Source organism: Hypanus sabinus, chromosome 12, assembly GCF_030144855.1.
Source record: "Hypanus sabinus isolate sHypSab1 chromosome 12, sHypSab1.hap1, whole genome shotgun sequence".
In the NCBI taxonomy this organism is placed as follows: Eukaryota; Metazoa; Chordata; class Chondrichthyes; order Myliobatiformes; family Dasyatidae; genus Hypanus; species Hypanus sabinus.
The window spans coordinates 8412327-8438819 of record NC_082717.1 but is presented as its reverse complement, the minus strand read 5'-3'; the positions used below and the strand labels follow the sequence as shown (position 1 = coordinate 8438819).

At 41.8% G+C, this 26493-nt stretch overlaps 1 protein-coding gene across 4 annotated transcripts in view; it reads right to left on the bottom strand.

The window, feature by feature from the left end:
- The window catches only part of LOC132402615 (collagen alpha-1(XII) chain-like), a 380160-nt gene that overhangs the window by 250134 nt on the left and 103533 nt on the right, over positions 1 to 26493 (bottom strand). For 3 of the 4 annotated variants that reach the window (XM_059985520.1, XM_059985521.1, XM_059985522.1), the window contains exons 16-22: positions 26288 to 26412; positions 18317 to 18466; positions 17591 to 17710; positions 15687 to 15851; positions 12741 to 12887; positions 5087 to 5226; positions 1282 to 1411 (exon numbers count right to left, since the gene is read on the bottom strand). In XM_059985520.1, the coding sequence (XP_059841503.1) occupies positions 1282 to 1411; positions 5087 to 5226; positions 12741 to 12887; positions 15687 to 15851; positions 17591 to 17710; positions 18317 to 18466; positions 26288 to 26412 (977 nt within the window). The remainder of the gene's footprint in view (positions 1 to 1281; positions 1412 to 5086; positions 5227 to 12740; positions 12888 to 15686; positions 15852 to 17590; positions 17711 to 18316; positions 18467 to 26287; positions 26413 to 26493) is intronic. The other variant, XM_059985523.1, reaches the window with a different exon arrangement.

Below are 26493 nucleotides of genomic sequence, written 5' to 3'. Positions count from 1 at the left end.
TTCCGTATTGTTCTGCTGAGCAACACTTAATTTCCCTCACAGCACATCCTCAAGTTGTTCTGGCTGTACTTTATGGTATGTTTCAATGTGTGTACATATGAAAAATAAATTACAATCAATGAATGAAATGAGAAGAAATCTATTTTTCCTTTGTTTGAAAAAGCAGATGGTGGTGGTGGGGGGCAGGGCAGGGGTACATGGACCAAATTGCCGGAAGAAGTGGTTGAACTCACTGTCTTTATATTTGTGCAGGACAGGCCCTTCTGGCCAAACAAGCTGTACCACCCAGCGACCCACCGATTTAACTCTTGCCTAATCACGGGAGTTTGAGGAGATATTGTATGCCACCAAAGACACACATAAATTTCTACAGATGTACCATGCAAAACATTCTAACTGGCTGCATTACCATCTGGTATTGGGGGTGGGGGCACTGCGCAGGATCGAATCAAGCTACAGAGAGGGGGAAACTTAGTCAGCTCCATCAGGGGCACTAGCCCACATAGTATCCAGGACATCTTCAAGGAGCAATGCTTCAAAAAGTTGGCATCCATCAATAAGGACCCCCATCACCCAGGTCATGCCTTGTTTTCATTGCTGCCATGAGGGAGGAGATACAGGAACCTGAAGCCACATGCTTAATTCTGGAACAGCTACTTCCCCTCTGCCATCTGATTTCTGAATGGACATTGAACCCATGAACACCACCACACTACTTTTTTTATTTTTAATCTTTGCACTACTTATTTAACTATTTAATATATACATACATATACCTATTGTAATTCCATTTTTTCTTTATTATTATGTATTGCATTGTACAGCTGCCACAAAGTTAATAAGTTTCACAACAGATGCTGGTGATATTAAACCTAATTCTGATTCTTATTCTGACCAGAATCAGAACTGGTCACAATGACCAATTAACCTAACAACCACTGCATCTTTGGGCTATGGGAGCAGACCGAGGCACCCGGAGGAAACCCACGTTCACACGGGAAGGAATGTACAAATTTGTACACAGGATGCCGGAATTGAACTCTGAACCCCAGCATCCTGAGCTGTAACAGCATCGTGCTAACCGCTACACTATCGTGGTGCCCCCAATCGTTGAAGACGCACTCGTTATGTGGACAAGAGGGATTGAGGGTGCTGTGGTCAGATGTGATTAAATGGGTCGGCTCTCTGGGAACACAGTCAGTATGAAGTAGGGCCGAAGGGCCTGTTTCTGTGCTGTATGACTCTGTTTCTGTACAAGAAAGAAGAGAGTAGGTGACTCACAAGTGGTTTCCATCCCTTCCAGCGGTTCGCTGATTTCACCCTCCAGCAGTCCGTACACTCTAACCACATACTCCGTGTTAGGTTGCAGATTCGTCAGCACCGCAGTCCTTGTTCTCCCACTTACAAGAACCTGCAACAGCACGTCGGCACAATTATAGTATCAAGATTCATGGCTGAAGATAGTTTATTGCCATTCTTCAGTGCACGAGAGTAAAGGAGAACGAAGTGATTGTTACTCCCGATCTGATTGAGCACAAATCACAACCAGAATAACAATAAACACTTAGTAAACACACAAGATTAGCTTATATACTGTACATCAACTTGTCCACAACGTTATCACTAGGAGGTCTGTCCATGTGCGCATGGGGGTGGGTGGGACGGAGGAAAGGGGCTTGTTTTGTTGTTGTAATCAGGTGACACTTTTCACTGTATGTTTCCATGTTTATGTGATAAATTAACCTGAATGGGAGCCTGAAACTAAAGCAGACACTGGAGCGTAGTGCACAGCCCTGGTCGCCACATAAATCAAGATGAGGTTGCACTGGTGAGATTGCAGAGAAGGTTCACCACAAGGCTCCATACAACAGGACATTACAGTTATAATGGGACACTGGACAGGCTTAACTTGTTTTACCCGGAGTGGAGTAGGTTCTGAGGAAAAGAAGGGTGCGTAGTAGAAGGTGCGAAATGGGAGCTTTAGAGGGAATCCAAGAGAGATTTTCTTCACATAGGTGGTGGTTCAAAATTCAAGATTCAGACTGATTATTGTCAGTCTTCAGTACACAAGAGAACAAAAGTTACTGTGGGTCCAATGCAGCAAAAAAAGCACACAATAAATATAAAAGCAATCCTATAAAACACAATCTACAAGCGAATGTTGAACATGGCCACATCTAAATAAGACTGATTAACAGACACAAAATACTGGAAGAACTCAACAGGTTAGACAGCATGCATGGAAGGAAATAAAGAGTTGACGTCTCAGGCGGAGACCCTTCACCAGCACTGGAAAGGAAAGGGGAAGATGCTAGAATATAAAAGGCAGGGGGAGGGGGAAGGAGAACAAGCTAGAAAGTGATAGGTGAAGCCAGCTAAGTGGAGGAGGAGGAGGAATCTGATAGGAGAGGAGAGCGGGCGATAGGAGAAAGGGAAGGGGGAGGGGACCCGGGGGAGATGATAGGAAGGTTGCTTAACTGATGTACTGTAGAAATAGAAGTCCTAAAGGAACTGAATAATGCATAGACAGGGTATAATTCATCCTCCCCCCACCCCACCGCCACTCAAAACACTTTTACCAGTAGAATGTAGATAGCCAATACACCTCTACAACAGAGTGTGCAGCTTGTTAAGAAACCATTTGAATGACTTCAATGAAATTTGAGACAAATGTCTGGTGTATCCATTACCAATGACCTCATGTAAAATCAACCGCTGAAGATTCATTTATTTAATTAGCATTTCCAGAGGACCAGGGGTGTAATGCTGAGGCTTTATGAGGTGTTCGTCAGACCACATGTCATAGGTGCAATGAAAAACTTACTTGCCGCAGCATCCCAGGCACGTAGCATCAGGTAAGCAGCATTTATGAGAAAAACAAATGCATAATTTTTTTTTAAAAAGAAAGAACAATTAGATAAAAAGGAAGTCGATTTTAGTGCAAAGTACTCAAAGTAATCAATAGTGTTTCTAAACTGTAATGATTTGGATTTTACCAGTTGGTATTCATGAGGTAGATTAGGAACCCTAGAGACCATCTTAACGTAAAAGAGGTCTGTTCTACTCTCTAATAAGAGAGGGATAGAAACTGCCCTTGAACCTGGTGTACATGCTTTCAGGATTTATTTTTAATCTTCTTAACATTGAGTGCTATAGGCTTATTGTCACACGTAGGTTGTGTTTGGTAGGTCTCAGGCAGCACACAGGGCTGATGGGACCTTAAGTTGTGCTGGGGAGCCAAAACATCTGCAGAGGTGTGTAGACAGACTGAGTGGACATGAAGGACACCACAGTAGTGCAAGTAGTTAGCACGACTCTTACAGATTGGGGCGTTGGAGTTCCCGGTTGAATTCCGGCACTGTCTATGGGGAGTCTGTATGTCTTCCCTGAGGCTTGCGTGGATTTTCCCCAGGAGCTCCGGTTTCCTCCCACAGTCCAAAAAACACACCAGGTAAGTTAATTGAAAATTGTTCAGTGATTAGTTTAGGGTTAAACTTGGGGCTGTCGGGGGTTACTGGGGCAGTGTGATTCAAAGGACCGGAAGGGCCTACTCCACGTTGTAACACAAAAAAAAATCTGAGATAATCCACCTTGACGGATAAAAAGAAAAGCAGTGTATTGTGCGGGCCTAGTTACTTTACACAGAGCAGTGGGTATCTGGAATGTCCTGCCAGGAGTGGTGCTACAGATAAGTATGAGAGAGGCGCATAAGTATGCAGGGAATGTAGGGATAACCAACATAATGTAGGCAGAAGGGTGTTTAATTGTTAATTAAATTAGTTTGGCACAGTTTGATGGGCTGAAGGGCCTGTTCTTGTGCTATACTGTTCTACACACAGTGGCCAATTTATTAGCTATATTAGCACACTTATGCAAATATCTAATCAGCCAATCATGTGACAGCAATTCAATGCATAAAAGCATGTAGACATGGTCACGAGGTTCAGTTGTTGTTCAGACCAAATGTTAGATCACACCTCTTTCCCATTCTAAGTGATTTTGACCATTGACAGGGTGGTTCGAGTATCACAGAAACTGCTGATCTCCTGGGATTTTCCACACTCAGAGACAAAGTGGTGCAAAGAACAAAAAAAAAATCCAGTGGGTGGCGGTTCTGTATATGGAAGTGCCTTGTTAATGAGAGATCTCACAGGAGACTGGCCAGACTGGTTCAAGCTGGCAGGAAGGTCAGAGCAACTCAAATAACTATGTGCTATGACAGTGATGTGCAGAAGAACATCTCAACATGTCAAACGTTGAAGTGGATGGGCTACAGCAGCAGAAGACCATGAACGCCAAACTATCTCTTGTTTGAGTTTAGAAAAAATTATAAGTGTGGTTTTTGATCCTTCAGTTAAATTTGAAGAAACTTGGAGACCATTTATTCAACATTTTCATACGAGTTGAATTGTCTTTTCCTAAACCTTACTTATATTATCCTTAATTATTTGGATGGAGGTTTGGAGTTATTGGCACTACTGTAAATGTACATAATATTATTCAATGGCTCGTGTTGGTTAGTGGTTTTTTTTCTTTTTTTGGGGTCTTTCTTTTTTTTCTTTTTGCTTCTTTGTTCATTAATGTTCTGAGTTTGGGAGGTTATATATTTTTATTATTATATATCTGAATGTCTATTTAAACTATTAATTATGTACTCTCAGACACCTTGTATTCATGTTTCATTTATGTTTGTTTAAAATTAATAAAGATTTAAAAAGAAAAAGACCATGAACATACAGTCAGTGTCCACTTTGTTAGGTACAGAAGGTGTTTAACACCGTAACCACCAAGTGTAGTTCCATTACTATACTATAATGCAGGTTAAGATTTGGGAAGTTGATGGGCTATTTCAGACAGTGACTTGAATGTAGATCTGGAGTCACATACAAGTCTCCCGAAATAAAGACAGAAACACAGTTACATCTAGTAGGTCTTTTCTTTTCAACAAGATGAAATCAGATTAAGTTTGCTTCGTACTTTGGTGGGATTCTTTAGATCAATGACACCCTGCCTCTAGTTACTTCTTAGGCAAGTTAATCATGATGCCAAGAAGCCCATGCAATGGAGACAGAAGAAAGCCACTCACCTCTTCTGTCCTGCTTCCGCCCACAGGATGGTACTCCACTCTGTACCGATCCACACTCGAGTCCGAGTGCTCCCACGTCACACGGAAGGAGTTATGGGTGGCCTCAGAGGTCACCAGGTTTCTTGGAGGATCCACTCCAGCTACAGCAACAAAGTCAAAGATCATCGTAAATTTATTATCCAAGTACAGATACATCACCATATGTTACCCTGAGATTCACTTTCTTGCAGGCATTCACAGAAAATAAAGAAATACAACAGAATTTGGGAAAGACTATATATAAAGAAAAATTGACGCACAACGTATCTGCCAAAGAAAATAAATTGTCCAAAAAAAGTACTGATGATATGTAGAAGTTGTAGAGTCCTTGTAAGTGTATCAGCAGGTTGTAGAGTCAGGGAGATGAGTGAAATTATCCATGCTGGATCAGGAGCCTGATGGATGAGGAATAATAACTGTTCCTGAACCTGATGGAGTGAGACCCAAGGCTACTACACCTCCTGCCCAATGGTGGTAGTGAGAAGAGAGCAGGGCCTGGACGGTTGAGGTCTTTGATGATGGATGCTGCTTCCTTGTGGCAGCTCTCCCTGTTAATGTACTCAGTGGTGAGGAGGGCTTTGCCTATAATGTACTGGGCCGTGGCCACCACACTCTGTAGACTTTACTCTGAGCACAGAGGAAGACACAGCTCAAGACGCATGAACTGACCACTCTGGAATGTCACTCTTGTTTCTATCTGCCTCTTGTTCTCCGCCCCCCACCCCCTCAATGAGGAATCATTCCAAGTATCATGGATGCTTGGAAAGTTCTTCTAAAGTGTTTCCCACACATTCAGTAGCATGCAAAAGCCATGTGCACATATATCAAGGGTACCCAAGACTTTTCAACAGTACTGTAGTAATTTTATGTATTGCACTGGAGATAAAATAACAATACAAATTTCATGACATATATGATTCTAGTCCAAGTCTCTATTGTGGACTTAGAGTGAGAAGGGAGAGGGGTTGGAGCAGGACATGGGAAGCACCAGAGGGACATTTTGTAATGAGCAATAAACCAATCGTTTGGAATCAAATGACCTTGGTCTGGTGACTCAGGGCTCGGTGTTAAATTCCCTAGACACCTTTAAACTGATCATTTTGATCAAAATAATATTTAAGGGTTATGGCTACATAATAGGACAGATCCTTAAATATTTCTCACTTGACTTTTGCAGGTTATGTCTCTCAAAACCTCGTAATAGATCATTCCAGACATCACATCAGGGGAAATTCTCAGTGTTTACCTCTAGCATTTTACAAACCACTCCACAAATTCTCAGTCACCCTTGCATTATTTCTCATAGAGTCCTAGAAAACTATGGTACAGAAACAGGCATTTTGGCCCATTCAAACTGTGCTGGCCTACTTTCCTGCCTAGTCCCCTCAACCTACATCCAGACCATAACTCGCCATACTCCTCCCATCCATGTACTTATCCAAACTTCTCGTAAATGTTACAATTGCTTCTACCATTTCTTTGGCAGTTCATACATTCCAAATTGTCACCACCTTCAGAGTGAATTAGTTCCCCCTCAGGTTCCGCTTGAACATTTCACCTTTCACCCTCAACCTACGACTTCTAGTCTTACCAACCAGAGGGGAAAAAAATCTGCATCCATTCTCTATCTATACACTTCATAATTTTTTGAGGGGAGCGGAGAGTCAATTAGTTTAAAATATTAAATTATGTTTAATTCATTGAGTACAAAGATACCGCACTTAGAGTATTGTGTTCAATTCTGGTCACCTCATTATAGGAAGGATGTGGGAGCTATGGTGAGGATGCAGAGGAAATTTACCAGGATGTTGCCTGGCTTGGAGAACAAGTCATATGAAGCAAGGTTAGCAGAGCTGGGACTTTTCTCTTTGGAGCGTAGAAGAATGAGAGGGGACTTAATAGAGGTCTACAAGATTATGAGAGGCATAGATATGGTGGATAGTCAGTACCTGTTTCCCAGGGCACCAACAGCAAACACCAGAGGGCATATGTACAAAATTAAGGGAGGGAAGTTTAGGGGAGACATCAGGGGTAAGCTTTTTTTTATTATAAACAGAGGGTTGTGAGTGCCTGGAATGACTTGCCAGGGATGGTAATGGAGGCTAAAACATTAGGAGTATTTAAGAGCCTCTTGGACAGGCACATGGATGAAAGAAAAATGGAGGGTTATGGGGTAGTGTGGGTTTAGTACTTTTTTTAAAAAAAAAGGATTATATGGGTCAGCACAGAGGGCTGAAAGGCCTGTACTGTGCTGTAGTGTTCTATGTTCTAAAAGTTGGAGCACTATGTTGCAGTTGTGCAAGATGTTGAAGAGGTCACACCTGAGGTTCATTTTTGTTTGCCCTGCCATAGGGAAGACTCCATTGAGCTGGAAAGAGTGCTGAGCAGATTTACAAGGCTGTTGCTGGTCTGAAGTGATTGAGTTACTAAGCAGTTGGGATTTTATTGAATGCAGCATAGGTGAACGTAGGGTGCTATTACATAGAATAAAAAACACAGAAAAAAAAATAGAAAACCTGCAGCACAATACGGACCCTTCAGCCCACAAAGTTGTGCTGAACATGTCCCTACCTTAGAAATTACTAGTCTTCCCCATAGCCATCAATTTTTCTAAGCTTCAAGTACCTATCCAAAAGTCTCTTAAAAGACCCTATTGTATCTGCCTCCACCACTGTTGCCAGCAGCCCATTCCACACACTCACCACTCTGATTAAAAAGCTTACCCCTGACATCCCCTTTGTACCTACTCCCCAGCACCTTAAACCTGTGTCCTCTTGTGGACACCATTTCAGCCCTGGGAAAGCCTCTGACTATCCACACGACCAATGCCTCTCATCATTTATACACCTCTATCAGGTCACCTCTCATCCTCCGTCACTCCAAAGAGAAAAGGCCGAGTTCACTCAACTTGTTTTCATAAGTCGTGCTCCCCAATCCAGTCAACATCCTTGTAAATCTCCTCTGCACCCTTTCTATGGTTTCCACATCCTTCCTCTAGTGAGACAACCAGAACTGAGCACAGCACTCCAAGTGGGGTCTGACCAGGGTCCGACTATAGCTGCAACATTACCTCTTGGCTCAATTCCACGATTGATGAAGGCCAATACACCCTATGCCTTCTTAACCATATAGTCAAACTGTGCAGCTGCTTTTAGCGTCCTATGGACTCCGACCCCAAGATCCCTCTGATCCTCCACACTGCCAAGAGTCATACCATTAATACTATATTCTGCCATCATATTTGACCTACCAAAATGAACCACTTCACACTTATCTGGGTTGAACTCCATCTGCCACTTCTCAGCCCAGTTTTGCATCCTATCAATGCCCTGCTGTAACCTCTGACAGCCCTCCACACTATCCACACCTTCAACCTTTGTGTCATCAGCAAACTTACTAATCCATCCCTCCACTTCCTCATCCAGATCATTTATAAAAATCACAAAGAGTAAGGGTCCCAGAACAGATCCCTGAGACACACCACTGGTCACTGACCTCCATGCAGAATATGACCTGTCTACAACCATTCTTTGCCTTCTGTGGGAAAGCCAATTCTGGATCCACAAAGCTTTCTCTAGAAAGCATACTTTCTCAATAAGCCTTGCAAGGGGTGCCTTATCAAATGCCTTGCTGAAATCCATATACACTACATCTACTGTTCTTTCTTCATCAACATGTTTAGTCACATCCTCAAAAAAAAATTCAATCAGGCTCATAAGGCACGACCTGCCTTTGTCAAAGCCATGCTGACTATTCCTAACCATATTATACTTCTCCAAATGTTCATAAATACTGCCTCTCAGGATCTTCTCCATCAACTTACCAACCACTGAGGTAAGACTCACAGGTCTATACTTCCCTGGGTTATCTCTACTCCCTTTCTTGATTAAAGGATCAACATCCGCAACCCTCCAAAACCTCTCCCATCCCCATTGATGATGCAAAGATAATCACCAGAGGCTCAGCAATCTCCTCCCTCACCTCCCACAATAGCTTGGGGTACATCCCATCCGGTCCCAGCAACTTATCCAACTTGATGCTTTTCAAAAGCTCCAGCACATCCTCTTTCTTAATATCTACATACTCAAACTTTTCAGTCTGCTGCAAATCATCACTGCAATCACCAAGATCCTTTTCCATAGTGAATACTGAAGTACTCATTAAGTACCTCTGCTATTTCCTCCGTTCCATGCACACTTCCCCACTGTCACACTCAATAGGTCCTATTCTTTCACGTCTTCTCCTCTTGCTCTTCACATATTTGTAGAATACCTTGGGGTTTTCCTTAATCCTGCTCACCAAGGCCTACAAATGGCCCCTTCTGGCTCCCCTAGTTTCCTTTTTAAGCTCCCTCCTGTTAATCTTATAATCTTCTAGATCCCTAACATTACCTAGCTCTCTGAAATTTTGTAAGCTTTTCTTATCTTCTTGACTAGATCTATTACAGCCTTTGTACACTGATTCCTGTACCCTACCATAACTTCCTGTCTCATTGGAACATACTTATGCTGAACTCCAGACAAATATCCCTTGTACATTTGCCACATTTCTTCCATACTTTTCCCTGAGGACATCTGTTCCCAATTTAAAGTTCCAATTTTCTTCTTGATAGCCTCATAATTCCCCTTACTCCAATTAAATGCTTTTCTAACCTGTCTGTTCCTATCTCTCTCCAATGCTATGGTAAAGGAGATAGAATTATGATCACCATCTCCACAATGCTCTCCCACTGAGAGATCTGACACCTGACCAGGTTCATTTCCCAATACCCAGAAGTTGGTCACTAAACTGAATTTGCTGCCGGAAGATGTGGTTGAGGTGACTGCAGCAGCAACGTTTATGAAACACTTGGACAGGTGCAGTGCATGGATAAGGAAAGGTTTAGTGGGATATGGACAAATGAGTGTAGTGCTTTCTAGTTATTTATCTATTTAGAAATACAGTGTGGAACAGGCTTTTCCGGCCCAGTGAGCTGCACCACCCAGCAACACCCCCATTGAGCCCCAGCCTAATCACAGGACAATCTTTAAGGACCAATTAACCCACTAACCAGTACGTTCTTTGGATTGTGGGAGGAAACTGCAGCACCTAGAGGAAACCCATGCAATTACAGGGAGAATGTACGAATTCCTTACAGATAGCGACAGGAATTGAACCCATCACTGGTGCTGTAACGCATTGTGCTAACCTCTATGCCACTGTGCTGCCCCAACTCACGAGCTGCTATATGATGCACATTGCCACAGTTGTGAACATTTGATAATAAAGTGACCCCCTTCCTGATAGTGACCCTTCCACACAAGGAAGCATTCTCTACACCTCCACCTTGTCCTGAGGCAGAAACAAAGTGGTCAAATTTCACGTGGGGCATTCACTGTGTTTCCCGTTGCCACGGAAACACAGAATTCACCGATTTAGAAAACGCTGCTTGGAAAGATTCTGACCGCAGAGGCTGTGAGCTGGGACTCAAATTTACAAAAAGCAGAAAGCCAATGAATTGGCTCTCGTTGAAAGAAAATGGCCCCCACTTGAACACAGGTGTGTGTTCTGGCAACCAACTACTTTCCTGTCCTCCTCCACACCCCCCCCACTGGCCTTCCCAGAGGAAGCAGCGGTCTGCGGTCATGCAGGGACCACTGATTGAGTCCAGGCTGCAGACCAGTTTTAATGCTGGGTAACCTGAGACAAACTATAAATCCTGCTCTTGGAAAGTACGTGAAGTAACAAGATACTGTTTTCCCATCACAGTCTCCTCTCCTGGGACTACAGCAGTAGAATTCTAAGCCAGATAGATGCAGCCACAACATGGATAGCAGTCTAGAATGCTAAGCGAGCTTCTAAATGCAAAATAGATCTTTTTCAATGGGTGTATCAGTTGGAATAGAGTACGAGACAGTGCAGCTACTGTTTTTGAATAATGGACATAGCATTTCCTCAACATCCAAGTCTAATGGGTTCTATAAGGTTGCCATAACCAGGGGTGGGGTTTAGTGGTGATATGCCCATTACCCATTAAATGGGGTGCATCTCAAAGCCTCTGATAAACAAGCCCAGCTCCTGGTCTTCAAATAGGCTTAGCTACCAAGCCTGATGGAACCATTTCAACTGACAGAAGGGGCAAAAGCAGGTTACTGGCAGCTTAAACCAGTCGCTTCGGGCAGATGGGGCTCATCAGTCATGATTGGCAGCTCACGCAGGAGGAGGAAAGCTCTCATTTCATACCTCTGCTGCCTTGTGGCTACACTCAGTCATGGGAAAGGCCACGGGAGTAAACCCCAAGGAAAAACCCAAAGCTAGTGTATCTAAGGCAGCACTACATTGAGCTCAATGTTGACCAGCAAACCTCGCAATGCCACTAGTGCCACACTCTATCGGTCTCTGCCGTTCCTTTGGATTCTTCCGCTGCATGGAGAGGGGAGCTTGCTGCAGGGGTAACGGCGTGCTCTCCATATCGTACGTACATATCATTAAGATTGACAGATATTATGCAATGGTCAATACAGAGGGTCCTATGGCAAATGAGAGCATTGCAGACAGAAATAAAGCAAACACTAAAATGTCCAGCAGCTTTGCCTCTGGGTCCAAGTACCATCTGAGGATCAAGCCAGGTATGGGACAGCTCAGACAGAGGTGCAAACGGATCTGGGAGTCCTGGTGCAGAATTCCCTAAAGGATAACTTACAGGTTGAGTCGATGATAAGGAGAACAAATGCAATGTAAGCATTCATTTTTGAGAGGATTAGAATATAAAAACAAGGATGTAAGGCTGAGGTTTTATAAGACATTGGTCAGGCTGCTCTTGGGGTACTGTGAATCATTTTTAACCCCTATCTAAGAAAGGATGTGCTGGCATTGGAGAGGGTCTAAGGAGGTTCTTGACAATCTCAGGAATAAAAGGGTTAACAGATGAAAAGTGTTTGATGGCTCTGGGCCTGGACTTAATGCGGTTTAGAAAAATAATGAATCCACTCTATCCTAGATAGAGTGGATGTGGAGAGAATGTTTCCTACAGTGAGGAATTTTAGGGCTAGAATGCACAGTTTCAGAATAGAAGGGCATTCATTTTGAAAAGGGATGAGGAGGAATTTCTTCTGCTAGGTGGTGAATCTGTGGAATTCATTGCCACAGACAGCTGTGGGGGCCAAATCATTCGGTATACGAAAAGGAGAGGTTGATATGTCCTTTGTTAGTAAGGGTGTCAACGGTTTTGAGGGCAAGGAAGGAGAATGACGTGCTCTCTTCTCATTGCTACAATCAGGGAGGAGGTACAGGAGCCTGAGGGGACACATTCAACATTTCAGGAACAGCTTCTTCCTCTCTGTCATCAGATTTCTGAATGGACAATGAATCCATGAACACTACATCAGTATTTTCCTCTGTTTTTACATTGCTTATTTAATTTAATTTTCTGTTTTATATATATACTTCTGGCCATTTATAGTTTATTAGTATTATGGATTGCAATGTTCTGCTGCCACAAAAAGTTTCTTGACATATCCCAGTGACATTGGACCCGATTCGGTTCCTGAACTGCTAACCCATTGTTAGTAGGCGGCCTTGATACTGCTCCAACGTGCAGTGCTAATTAAAGAAGAGACTGAAGAGTGTTTCGTACTTGGTCCTTTCACACTGTTGCAAAGGTTTATGCTGAGGTCATCAACGATTTCGGACAGCAGGGAGAAATCGGCCACGTTGTACATGTGAATGCTGTCTGGGTCGGAGGCGATCTGTTTCAATTCAGTTTCATCCGCATTCTTAATACCTAAAAAAACCATCAGAATTGACAAGAATCAGCATATACCGAAAAATCCAACCAATCGGCAAGACCCTGCAACGGACTGCTGCCACATAACCTTTTTATTATACACATATTACATATTGTTTACCGTTTTTATTATCTGTATTGCAATGGACTGCTGCAACGTGCCAACAAACTTCACAACATATGCCAGTGATATTAAACCTGATTCTGGATCCTGAGGGCAAGTTAAAGCATCATCGGGGTCTCTCTACCCCACCCCTATTCAAAAGTGCTGTATTCACAGTGTTTCTAGTATTATCAAAGACCCCTCCTATCCTTCCCACAATCTCCTTGATGTCCTGCCATCTGGCAGAAGGTACCACAGTGCAAGAACTCACAGGCTGGGTAACAGCTTGCTCCCCCAGATATCAGACTTCTTAACACCCAGCACACACATACACTCTGCCTCCCCCCTCCCACCAACTCAGACACACTCTCATCCTGCACTGGTCACTTTCTATCTCTTATTGCTACTGTCCCACATATTTACACGACTGCTTTTTGTATTAGTGTCGGTAACATTAAACTGTCTCACATATACATGCACCTCACACTTCATGCCAACCAGGTCACGCCAATCAGGGACTTGCAGTAATTGATAATAATTAGATCATTAATTGTTGTGACTGTATGCACAGGATCATAACAATGTGTGCGACTGTATGTTCTGTGTTTTGCACCTTGGCCCTAGGGGAACGATGTTTCATTTAGCTGTATACACATGTGTGGTTGACTGGCAATAAACTTGAATCGTCCTTTCTCACCAAGAACTCCTCTATTATCTTTCAGTTCTATAAAACCTGCAGCTCTGTTCAATCCAGCTCTCCCCGTGTCTTACAATTATATCTCTCTATTTGCCCGCATAGAGTGAAAAACGGTAAAAAAACAGCAGCAGGCCCTGAAGCACATTTTGTTGTGGCTGAATTATTTCACTAGTAATTAATGGCAAACTAAACTAATCCCTTCAACAAAAAAGCCACATCCCTCCATTCTCTGACCCAAGAATCCTCTAAAAACCTCTACCAACACAACATTTTGAACTTTCTAGGGACTCAGCAAAAAAAAAAAAAATTGCTCCATGCATCTCCTTTGAAGAGTCAATGTTTCTGACCGAGGCATCCTGACGAAAGGTCTCAGGTGAAAAGGTTGACTGTTCATTTCCCTCCACTGATGCAACCTGACCTACTGATTTCCTTCAGCATATTCCAACAAGCATGAGCCACAGGAGCAGAATTAGACCCTGAGGCCCATCGACACTGCTCCACCATCTTCATGGCTGACTTATCTTCCCTGTAAGCCCCATTCTCTTGCCTTCTCCCTGTAGCCTCTGAAGCCCTGACTAATCAGGAACCTAACAATCACCACTTTAAATATACCCAATGACTTGGCCTCCACAGCCATCTATAGCAAGGAACTGCATAGATTCACGGCCCTCTGGTTAAAGAAATTCTTCCTCATCTCTGTCCTAAAGGGATGTCCAATTAATATTATGGCAGACTGCAGGCCATTCAGCCCTCAATTGTCTACTGACCTTTCAACCTACTCTAAGATCAATCTAACCCTTCCTTCCTGCATAGCCCTCCATTTTCATATCATCCATGTGATGATATCATCATTCATAAGAGCCTCTCAAATGTCCCTAATGTACTTGCCTCCTACCACCAACCCCTCACAGGGCATTCCATGCACTCACTACTCTCCATGTAAAAGATTTAACTTTGACATCCCACTATACTTTCCTCCATTTGGAAATTTATATTCAGTTTTACAAAAATGGGAATGAAAAGTCACACCTAATAGACTTAAATTTCTAACAGATTTGCTAATCTTAAGTGATTACATTAATTTGGAATTGGTCTTGTGACAAAAATTTCACATTATTAGCTGTCCTTATGGAATGGTTGGCCACTCATACAAACTGCAAGGCTCAGTTTCCTTGAGTACCCAGTCTACACTCAGTGGCCACTTTATTAGGTACACCTGCTCATTAATGCAAATATCTAATCAGCCAGTCATGTGGCAGCAGCTCAATGCATAAAAACATACAGCAAGAGGTTCAGTCTTAAATATATTTTGTTTTTCTATTAAATGTTTGTTCGGCCACCAAGAGAACCACCATCTGATTGAAAAGTTTACTATTCTGTTTCTGCGTGCAACTAGTTTATTTTTGAGAATTTGAGTTTCATGAAATTCTATAATTAATTGCACATCCTGCAGAGGGCAGTAATACACCTAGCTGCCTCTAAACTGCTGGAAATAGAAGAAGAATAAGAAGAGGAGGTGGTTCAGTTGTTATTCAGATCAAATATCAGAATGGGAAAGAAATGGGAGCTAACTGACTTTGACCATAGAATGATTGTTGGATCTAGGCAGAGTGGTTTGAGTATCTCAGAAACTACTGATTTCTTGGGATTTTCGCACAAACTAGTCTCTAGAGTTTACAGAGAAGGTGCAAACAAAAAAACATACAGTGAGCAGCAGTTCTGTGGGTAAAAATGCCTTGTTAATGAGGGGAGAATGATCAGACTGGTTTGAGTTGTCAGGAAGGTAAGATTAACTCAAAAAACCAGATGTTACAGCACTGGTGTGCAGAAGAGCATCTCTAAATGTAAAACACATCAAACCTTGAGGAGGATGGGCCACAGTATTGAAAGGCCACATTGGGCCCCACTCCTATACCTAATAAAGCGAACCCAAATGTATTTACTATACCTTTTCTAATTTCTCAATGGCTCAGTTTCACTTGCCAAATCAACCTACCAACAGCATAGAGCTCCACCCCAATGTTACGCAGAGTCTCCGAAGGACTAATGACATCATCTTGCGATTTTCCGTCAGTGATGAGGACGCCAATCTTGCGTGCGTTTGGCCGGGCACCAGCGTCGTCCTTGAAGTTGTTTTGCAAAATGTAGTTGAGAGCCATGCCTTTGAATTACAGTGGGAAAAAGAAATTTAACAGATTAGTTACCAAAGACAATTTCCTTGGGAGATAAAGTTAGTAACAGGAGAGAAAGTTCTTGGTTGTATTCCAAATCATCCAATCCCAACCTCCCCACCCAATCTAAAACCTACACTCAGTGGGGAACTCATCCAAATGGAGTGACCACAAGATGGGGGATAGAACTGGCAGAAGAGCTGCAGTCATGCCCAAAGCTTCTCATGCAGGAGATTGGGGCAGGGTAGGGTGGGGGATAGGATCTATTCACAATCAACATTTCCTCCAATTGATTACAACTGGCTATATTGTTGATAATCAGTCATGATCCACAATCACCAATTGTTGATCATCAATTATCAACCACAACCACTATTTGTGGATGATTAATCATAATTATCAATTGGCATGATGAGTCAACAAACACACTCATCAGTTGTGACGATCAATCATCAGCTGTGATGGTCAATCTTCAATCTCAATCATTATTTGTGATGGTCAATCATCAATTAAAGTGTCTGATTGACTTAAATGTCTAATTGGTTCTCTCCTCTTTAATGGTGACATAAACTTGGAGTTGGGCTTCTGATAAGAGTTTCGTATTAAGATTTGACCTAATGGAGTGGTTAGCCTCTTATACAGACAGCAGGGCTCAGTTGGCTTTGAGCAACCAATCTTTTTGGTTACTCAATAGCAATCTCAAATGATCAGATTCCTTATTGTTGCATCCAACCTTGGAGAAGATACACTAAGATATAACAAAATAGAGGCAACAGAAAACCATTGGAACTACCCATTCCTGGGTTGTATTGTCAGACTTCAAAATTTCAACTATGCACTTCACATTTCATTCCCAGTACACAAGTGTAGAGGAGAATGAAATAATTGTTACTTCAGATCCAAAGCAGCACAAAAATGCAAGAAGATAAAACCACATTAATAAAAAGTACAATAAATTAAATGCATAAGATAATATATTGATTGATTGTATAAAGTGACTACGCACAGGAGCGTTTGTATGTAAAGTGACTCTGACAGGAAATGATAAGTAGGAGGGGTAGAGTTGGTTGGGTGGAGATATTGATCAGCCATATTGCTTGGGGAAAGTAATTGTTTCTGAGCCTGCTGGTCCTGGTGTGGATGCTGCCTAGGCTCCTCACTGATAGGAGTGGGACAAACAGTCCATGAGCAATGTGGGTGGAATCCTTCATAATGCAGTATGTGTAATGGTTAGCATGCCACGATTACAGCTCAGGGAGTTCAATTCTGGTGCTGTTCTGTTAGTCCTCCCTGTGGAACACGTGTGTTTTCTCAGGGTCCTCCGGCTTATGCCCACAGTCCAAAAATGGTCATTGTATGTTGTCCCATGATTTAGATTAGGGTTAATCCAGTTTGACAGAGTCTGTTCATGTGTTCATATTTATTTAAGTATGATTATTGACATTTATGCATGTGACCATTCTGCTAATTGTTGATTGCTCATGGCTGTTTGTACTGTTGTCTTGTAAATTGTTGGCTGCTGTCGTGCTGTCTGTAATGGTATTGTCCTGTTTTATGCTTGGCACCAAACCTCAATCAATTCTTTTCACACACTGGCAATAAAGTAATCCTGATACTGAATCTGACCTCGACCTTTGAATTTTGATATTAACGTTGGATCTTTGACTTTTGAGTTTAAGGTTGAGGGAACTGCATGACCTAGTCTGATATAGCAGGTAAAATAGCTTACCTGTTAAAGTGTTGCCACCCTTGTAAGGTAAGGAAGACACAGCATCAAGCAGGCTCTTCTTGTCCTTGTATTGATTAAGGTTCCACTCGGTCCTTGGGTCACCACTGTACTGTGCCAGACCTTAGCAACCGAAAAACCAATGAGTAAGTAACAACAGAAGCTAGGAAAATTAAACAACAGCACAAGAGATTCTGCAGATGCTGGAAATCCAGCTTAACACATGCAAAATACTGTAGGAACTCAATAGATCAGACAGCATCAATGGAAAGTCGACGTTTTGGGCCAAGAGTCTTCATCAGGACTGGGAAGGAAGGGGGCAGAAGCCTGAATAAGAGGATAGCAGGGAGGGGGATGAGTATAAGTTGGCAGGTGATAGGTAAGACCAGGTGAGTGGAAGGTGGGTGAGTGGGAGTGGATGGACGAATTAAGGAACTGGGAAGTGATAGGTGGAAGAGGTAAAGGGATGAAGAAGGAGGAATCTGATTGGTGAGGAGAGTGGAGCATGGGAAAAAGAGGAGGAGAGCCTCCAGAGGGAGGTGATAGTTAGGTGAGGAGAAAAGAAGGGTAAGACGGGAGCGAGAGTGGGGAAGGGAAGAAAAGAGAGAAATTATCGGAAGTTAGAGAAAACAGAATAGGAGGTGTTACTGAGGATGGCTTCAGTATCGCAGCAAAAATGAAGGAGTAAATAAAGCCACTGAAGCCTCACCACATATCACTAAAACTCACCGAATTGCACTCTTCGCGGGCCAATCTCAAACACCTGGATTAACTTGCCAATGAAGCTTCTGATCTGGCGGAAGTTTAGCCTCCCAATGCTCCAGGAGCCATCTACCAGCAGCACGATGTCTGCAGCTGCCGTTGTGGTACACTGCAGCCCTGCCACGATCAGAAAACAGTCAGTGTGGAGGACCAGACCTTCAAACAAACCTCATGCATACTTTCATGAAAGAGCCCTGTGCGTTAAGGAGCAACTGAAGTTACAATTATTTAACGATGGAAAAAAACATAATTTGTTCTAGAATAAAATGAACTTTGAAGCCTCCCTGTAAAACTCACCTATGTGACCTTCCTGAGGTAGCAACCCTGCAGAAAAGTATCACTAAACTCAAAGGGTATTCATGCAACTTCATCACAGGAAAGGAGAAGGAGATGAAATTGCACACCGTGTGATAAGAGACAATGGTTTCTTACAAATGTCTTTACTTTTGCTGAGTAGAAACAAAATTGAGCCAATTGTATGTTTCTGAGTCCAATTTCACCTCATGCCTCTCTTGTCTTTCATCTTACGCCCATTTATTTTGCTCGTCTGACTCTCACCAGTTGCTGAGACACAAATCACTATATCAACAATATTTTAAACTCAGCACCTGAAGCATTTCTCTGTGTTTGGAGACATAACATAAAACCTTATGAACTTAAAGGAACAGTGGTTGTTTGACCAAACTTCTCTTTTAGTTCGAGGGAGAAAAGTCAGAAAGGACTTTTTGTTTCCTGCACACTTTTTTATTTGGATGATGTGATGTTCAAGATATCTTTGTAAAAGGTAACAAAGATACCTCTTGTAGATGATAACAATATTTTTCCACATAGCTTACTACCTTTAAATAGGTAAATTGTTTTTTAAACTAATTTGTACTATGGTACATTAACAATAATACTCTACGTCAGTTATTGCTACAGAAGCAAAAAGAAAAGTTTGGCAACAGCGATTTAGATGAAGTTTGTTCCTTCTTAATGCTGGATAAAGCAAGATCAAGCATTTAGTTATAACAGTGCATTCTAGTATTAATAATTAATTTAGTTGATTAATTAGAAAAAGAATTATGACCACAAAAGAACAGGAATATTGTCAGATAAACAAATTACCATCAAGCCTGGGCTTCCTCTTGTCTGAAGTGCATACTTATGATTCAAAGAAGTTTAAGATAAATACACTTGGATTGTCATTTGCCAAGTCATTCTGGATTAAGTGCTTTACTTTTGTCAGGATTCGGCATCATTTATTATCTAAAGAGCCCAACATTTCTGAAGATCCTTCGAATTCAGACATTCAATACCAAATGAAATGTAAGGACTCTGGAGAAGAAGCCTGGAAGAGTCATGGCTGAGACACCATACTTTCAACACTGGTCAATCAAGCATCAACTCAACATCATCACACAAACATTCCACGGTTGAGTTATAAACTGAAAATATTGCACAGATACTCCTCAATCTACCTATGTAAAAATATTGTACAAACTCCTATTGCACCAAACTGTGGAAGACCGCACCGCACAAATATCTGAAATGCCAAAGACCACAGTACACGGGCAAAACTTGAAAAGATTCTTTATTTGAATGTGCAGAGTGCTTGCGTCTGTCTGAACATAACTGATTTTTTATTTTTGCAGATCTCATGAAAATCCACGCAGATGCTGCCTTTGTACCAAGCCATAACTCTTTGGTGATTTCCAGAGGAGTCCTTTCTGCAACTTGGTGTGTTTCTCCCATGCTTGTTAAGGCGCCTGCTTTAAATGGGCAAAATACATTAAGCAGGCATACAGTTCTGAATGCAGCAGAGTAAAACATGAGGGAGGGGGTGGAGGAGAACGGAAAACTTCTTCCATATTAACATGAGATTCTGCAGATGCTAGAAATCCAGAGCAACACACACAAACACACACAAAATGACTGGAGGAAATCAGCAAGTCAGGTAGTATCAATGAAGAGAAATGAAGGGTTTCAGCCAGAAACATCAACCTTTTATTCATCTCCATAGATGCTGCCTGACACATTGACTTTCTCCAGTATTTTGTATGTGTGTGTGTGTGTGTGTGTGTGTGTGTATGTGTTGCTCTCTATAAATAACCAAAATTGATATTTGAGGCAAACAGACATATGACTCGTAATCAATAATCATTAAGCTTTATACATAATTAAGTGCTACTTATGACCACGAATGCAAAATTCAATATTTGAATCAACAGTGGGCATCCTTAAAAAAGTGCATGCAGGGAACAGGAAAATAACTGCACTTAAACCCAGCGACAGTGCAATTGAAGATCTCAAATGAACACTTAACACACTCAGATCTCTCTGACCTGTTTAAACTCATTTAAATAGATGGGTTTAATGCAGGCATATAAATGGAACACTTGATGCCACTCAAATGAACACTAAGCACACCCAGTTCTGTCTGACCTGTTTAAACTCATTCAAATAGATGGGCTCAATGCAGACATGTAAATGGAACATTTGAAGCCAGAAATGAGTACTTTACAACAAATATTCCAATTAGTCTTGCTTCCATTCACTGACAATGTTTAAACTGATTCAAATCTACATGTAAGGCAAGTGGTTACAGAAACAACCCTTATCCATGAAGGGATGTGCTGACATTGGAGAGGATCCAGGGGATGTTCATGAAAACAATTCCAGGAAAGAAGGGGTTAATTTGAGAGGAGTGTTTGATGGCTCTGTGCCTGTGCTCACTGGAGCTTAGAAAAATGAAGGAATCTCATTGAAACCTATAGAATACTGAAAGGCCTGGACTGACTGGACGTAGAGAGGATGTTTCCTAGTGAATCTCGTAGCAGAGAGCACAGCCTCAGAATAAAAGGATGTCCCTATAGACGGAGAGGCGGAGGAATTTCTTTCTTTACCCAGAAAGTAGTGAATCCGTGGAAGTTATTGCCACTGACAGCTTGAGGCCAAGTCACTGGGTATATTTAAAGCAGAGGTTGATAGATTCTTGATTAGTCAGGGACAGATTTACAAAAGGGAAATCATGCTTAAGAAACCAACCTGGGTTTTCTTGTGGAACAGATAAGTGAGAGCCAATGGATGTGGTGCACTAGGATTTTCAGAAAACATTTGATATAGTCTGACGTTAGGCACTGCTACAGTGCATAAAGGGACTTATTTTATTTAGAGATGCAGTGCAGAACAATCCCCTCTGGCTCACTGAGCCGAACCGCCCAGTAACCCACCTATTTAATTCTAGCCTAATCACAGGACAGTTTGCAATCACCAATCAACCTTAACCGGTTAAACGGTATGTCTCTGCAATGTGGGAGGAAACCCGTGCAGTGACGGGGAGAACATTTAAGCTCCTTACAGATGCCACTGGAGTTGAACTCAGCACTCCGGAAGTTAGTCAGGCCAATTACGTTTCCGTGGCACACCTTGAGATTAGGAGCACCATTCTGGTATGGATCAAAAATTGGTTAATAGACAGGAAACTGAAAACAGGAATACACAGGAGCCAGACAGCCGGGCAGGTAGCACAGTGATCAGTGCCGGGCTCTAGTTATTTGCAGTATAGACCAATGACTTGGATGAGGGAGTATTGCTGGAGAAACTCAACAGTTCAGGCAGCATCTGTGGAGGGACATGGACACAAAATAATCTGCAGATACTGGAAATCCAGAGAAACGCACACAAAATGCTGGAGAAGAGTAAAGAGCTGACATTTCATGCTGAGACCCTTCATTAGGGCTGAGTCGATGTTTCTGTAATGATTCTAATTTGCTGAACTGGCTCGCCGCCTTGTGAGTTGTGAGAAGATACAAAGAGGCTTTTAGACAAAATAGCAAGGCTAAATACGTCAAGGCATGCATTTCCTCTCAGTCCAAAGACATACTGGTTAGTAGGTTAATTGGTCATTGTAAATTGTAGGCTAAAGGTTAAATGGGGGGCTGCTAGGTGGTGCGACTCGGTGGGTTAAAAGGGGAAGGAAGGAAGGAGGAAAGAAGAGGGAAAGAAAGCAAAGAAAGAAAGGAAAAAATAAAGAGAGAAAAGAATGAAAAAGAAAAAAGAAAGAAAGAAGCAAGAAAAGAAGGAAGACAGACAGACAGGGACAATCGTGATGTTATCCACTTTGGAAGAGAAAAGGGAAAGTTGGATTTGATGGGTAATTGGAAGGCTATCCAAATATGGCATTGTGCCAGGGGGTTCAATCGTGCTGTATAAAGAGTCAAACAGCCTATGCTGCTCGTCCTTCACTACATTTCTCTATTCTAGCTACTTGGTGCTATATTCTCAAATAGATCCACATTGCTCTTACAACTATTGTAATATAATCCCTCTCTGCTACTCTTCAAACGCAGTTTCAGGTTTATTTATCACATGTATGTTGCAACATACAGTGAAATGTGTCACTTGTGTAAGCAACCAACACAACCTAAGAGATATGAGGGCTGCCCGCAAGTGTAGCCACACATTTCCAGCGCCAACGTAGTAAACCTGCCATGCACAAACATCACATGGCCACAATCCTCATCAATTGTTGTTGTCCCTGTGGCTAGAGCAGCCATGATCTTATTGAATGGCAGAGCAAGCTCAGTGGGCCAGATGATAAGTAACTAAGAATTTAGTTCGTAGTTCTTAGGAGTCTTAAAATTAAGTCTCTTGCTCTGAGTTCTGAGGTCTCTGTTACAGAAGGTAGCATGATAGTGTAGTGGTTAGCACAATGCTTTATTGTACCAGCGATCTGGGTTCAATTCCCACCACTGCCTGTAAGGAGTTTGTACGTTCTCCCCGTGACCACATGGGTTTCCTCCGGGTGCTCCTGTTTCCTCCCCCAGTCAACAGACATACCGTTTGTTAGGTTATTTGGTTATTGTAATTGTCCTGTGATTTGGCTAGATTTACATTAGGGGATTGTGGTATGGTTCAATGGGCCAGAAGGGCCTATTCCACATTATGTGTCAATAAAATAAAAAATATATCTCATAGTTTAGAATGTTCTTGATAAACTATTTCGGAGGAGCCCACTAGCTGGTATGGACATAGTGGGCTGAACGGCCGGGTTCTACGCTCCATGACTCGGTAACAAAATTATTTTAGAAATAATTTTAAGATGCCAGTCAGTGACACAATTTTGCAACTGCACCAAAACTATTTTCCAACCACAATATTTCCTTTTAAATTATGGCTTTTCATTTACTAGAATTAACATAAACTGAGTTTTGGCCAGATCAGCCATCATCTTATTGAATGGTGGAGCAAGTTCAACAGGCCCAATGGCTACTCCTGCTTCAATTTCTTAGGTACTTGTGTTCTTACCTCCCTGGATTATCAGAGAGGAGATGGTAATTTCTGCGAGGAAACTGCTCGATGATGCCTTTTGCTCTCTTTCCACAGTCCCTCAGAGTCAAAGCAAATGTGTTAAATTTTTGGAACCTTTGTCTTGAACTAGATAAGGACTGAAGTCACGTCTAGCAATCTCATTCGATATTGTTTCCACACTTACAGGTTGCACACTGTCTGTTATGGAAGGAAACAGTCTGGAAAAAGCTGGAGAAATTCGCAAACTCTGTCAGTCCCATCATGGGCACTAGCCTCCCCGGCATCCAGGACATCTTCAAAATGCAATGCCTCACAAAGGCAGCAACCATCATTAAGGACCTCATCACCCAGGACATGCCCTCTTCTCATTGCTACCATAAGGGAACAGGTACAGGAGCCTGAAGACTCACACTCAATGTTTTAGGATCAGCTTCTTCGCCTCAGTCATCAAATTTCTGAATGGACAATGAACCCATTTTCACTACCTCACTACTTCTCTTTATTTTTGTACTACTTATTTAATTGAATTTTAATTTAATTTTTAAAAAATTCTAATTGTAATTTATAGTTTTTAAAATTATTATGTATTGCAATGCCTTCTGCTGTAAAACAACAAATTTCATGACATTTACTGGTGAAATTATTTCATGATATACCTGATTCTGATTTAGGCATTATAGACTTACTTCAAAAGTATTGTGAAAGACAGTAAGATTGAAGGGTTAAATCCCAGAACTTAATGACAAGGATGCAAACAGTTTAGTATTTGATCCAAAGCCTTTCAGCCCGAAATATTCCCTTCCCACAGGTGCTCCCTCACCTGCTGGCAGTTCCCAGCATTTAATGTTTTGATTTTAATTTAATTAAGTGGTTGGGCAATAAGTAAAGAGTCGATCAAGAATTACAACAGGAAAAAATATTTAATGCGGTGACTGTTTAGGGTCTGGAAGGGTCTGATAATTCTTCCATCGATGTAGCGGAGGCAGATTTCACTGTAGTGATCTAGGAAATCTGAATAGGTAATGTGAAAAGGAAGAATTTACAGAGACATTGGGAAGGGGTGGAGAGATTGAAACAAGCTGGAATGCTCCTATAAACAGCCAATACAAATCCTACAGTCAATGTAGAGCCTCCGACACTGCTGCCACTGTCTGAACACACTCAAGAGAGTTGGGGGACAGAAAAGACATCCAAAGATGTACTGGTTAGTAGGTTAATTGGTCATTGTAAATTGTCCTGTTAACCTAAGGGTTAAGTACGCGAGTCATTGGGCATTCTGGCTCGTTGGGTCAATAGGGTTTGTTCCACACTGAATCTCTAAATAAATAAAAAGACAATATTTAATTTATTCTAACATCAATGTTAGCTACAGATAAATGGACTGGTAGGAAATAGAACCATTGTGACAGGCATCGAAAGGTAGTCATTTACAGGAATAAGTCTAATGCAGACGATTATTAATGTTGCTAAGGCAGGGCATTATTTGAAAATCTGTTTTGTTTGTTCAGGGTTTTAAGGTAACAAAGATATGCTACAAATCAGACAACTTAACTGAATTCAGGTTTAAATGAGTATGTGATAGGTTTCAAAGACTGAGTGTTCTTTTCTATGTGCTTAGAGCATTTCCTTCTGCAATCTGTTCCTATAAGCAATTCCATCTACGTTGCTGTTATCTCTACCTTCGACATTGCTATAATCTCTAAATTTTACATTTCTGTAACGTTGCTGTTATCTGTAAATTCCACAATGCTGTTATCTCTAAATTCCACATTGCTGTTATCTCTAAATTCTCCGTTGGTGTACTCTCAGCCTTCTATGTTGCTGTTATCTGTAAATTCTACATTGCTGTTATCTCTGTCTTCTACGTTACCGTAAGCATTTCCTCCTATAATTGATATAATCTCTTTATTTGCCATATTGCTCTAAGCTCTTCCTGCTGTAGGTCGTGATAAACTCCTTCTTCTACGTCTTCAAGTCATCACAGCTCTTCGTGTCTTATGAGGATAGGCTGAGCGAGCTAGGGCTTATCTCTTTGAAGCAATGGTGGATGATATGTAACACGATGGATGTGTACAAGATGACAAGTGGAATAGACCGACTGGACATTCAGAGACTTTTTCCATGATGGAAGAGGCTAATACAAAGGGCATAATTTTAAGGTGATTGGAGGAAAGTATGGGGGGGAGGATGTCAGACATAGGTATTTTCACAGAGTACTGTTGCATAAAGCATGCTACCAGAAGTAATGGTAAAGTCAGGTATATTAAGGACATTTAATAGATAGGCACTGAGGGCTATACAGAAGGGAAGGATTAAATAGATCTTAGAGTAGGTAGAAAGACTGGCACAACATCCCGGATTTAAGGACCTCTGCTGTGCTGTACATTTTTTGTGTCCCAGTACTATCTTCTTCCTTGTCTGTTGCAGTAAACACTACCTCTATGTAGCTATAAACTCTTGCTCCTACATTGTGATCAACTGTACCTTCTATGTTGCTCTTGTATCCTTCTTTGATTCTGTAAGCTTCTCTATCTATGCTGTGATAATCTCTATCTCTATTTTGCTGTAAACACCAATGTCTAATATGTCACTGGCTGGAGAGAAAACACATCCTGCTCAACACTGATTAGCCAATGGACTGGTTACCTGGAGTTCCCACAGGCAACACTGGATTATCGTCATACAGTGTTGTTTGTTCCTCTCCCAGCAACGGCACACTTTCACCGTCTTCAAACATCCCAGACACAGCCACTTTGTAGGTGGTGCCAGCCCTGAAAGATGAAAAAGCACAGTGACACCATTATTAGACAAAATAATTCCCTAAAATCAAAATGAAGGATGCAGCTTCTTTA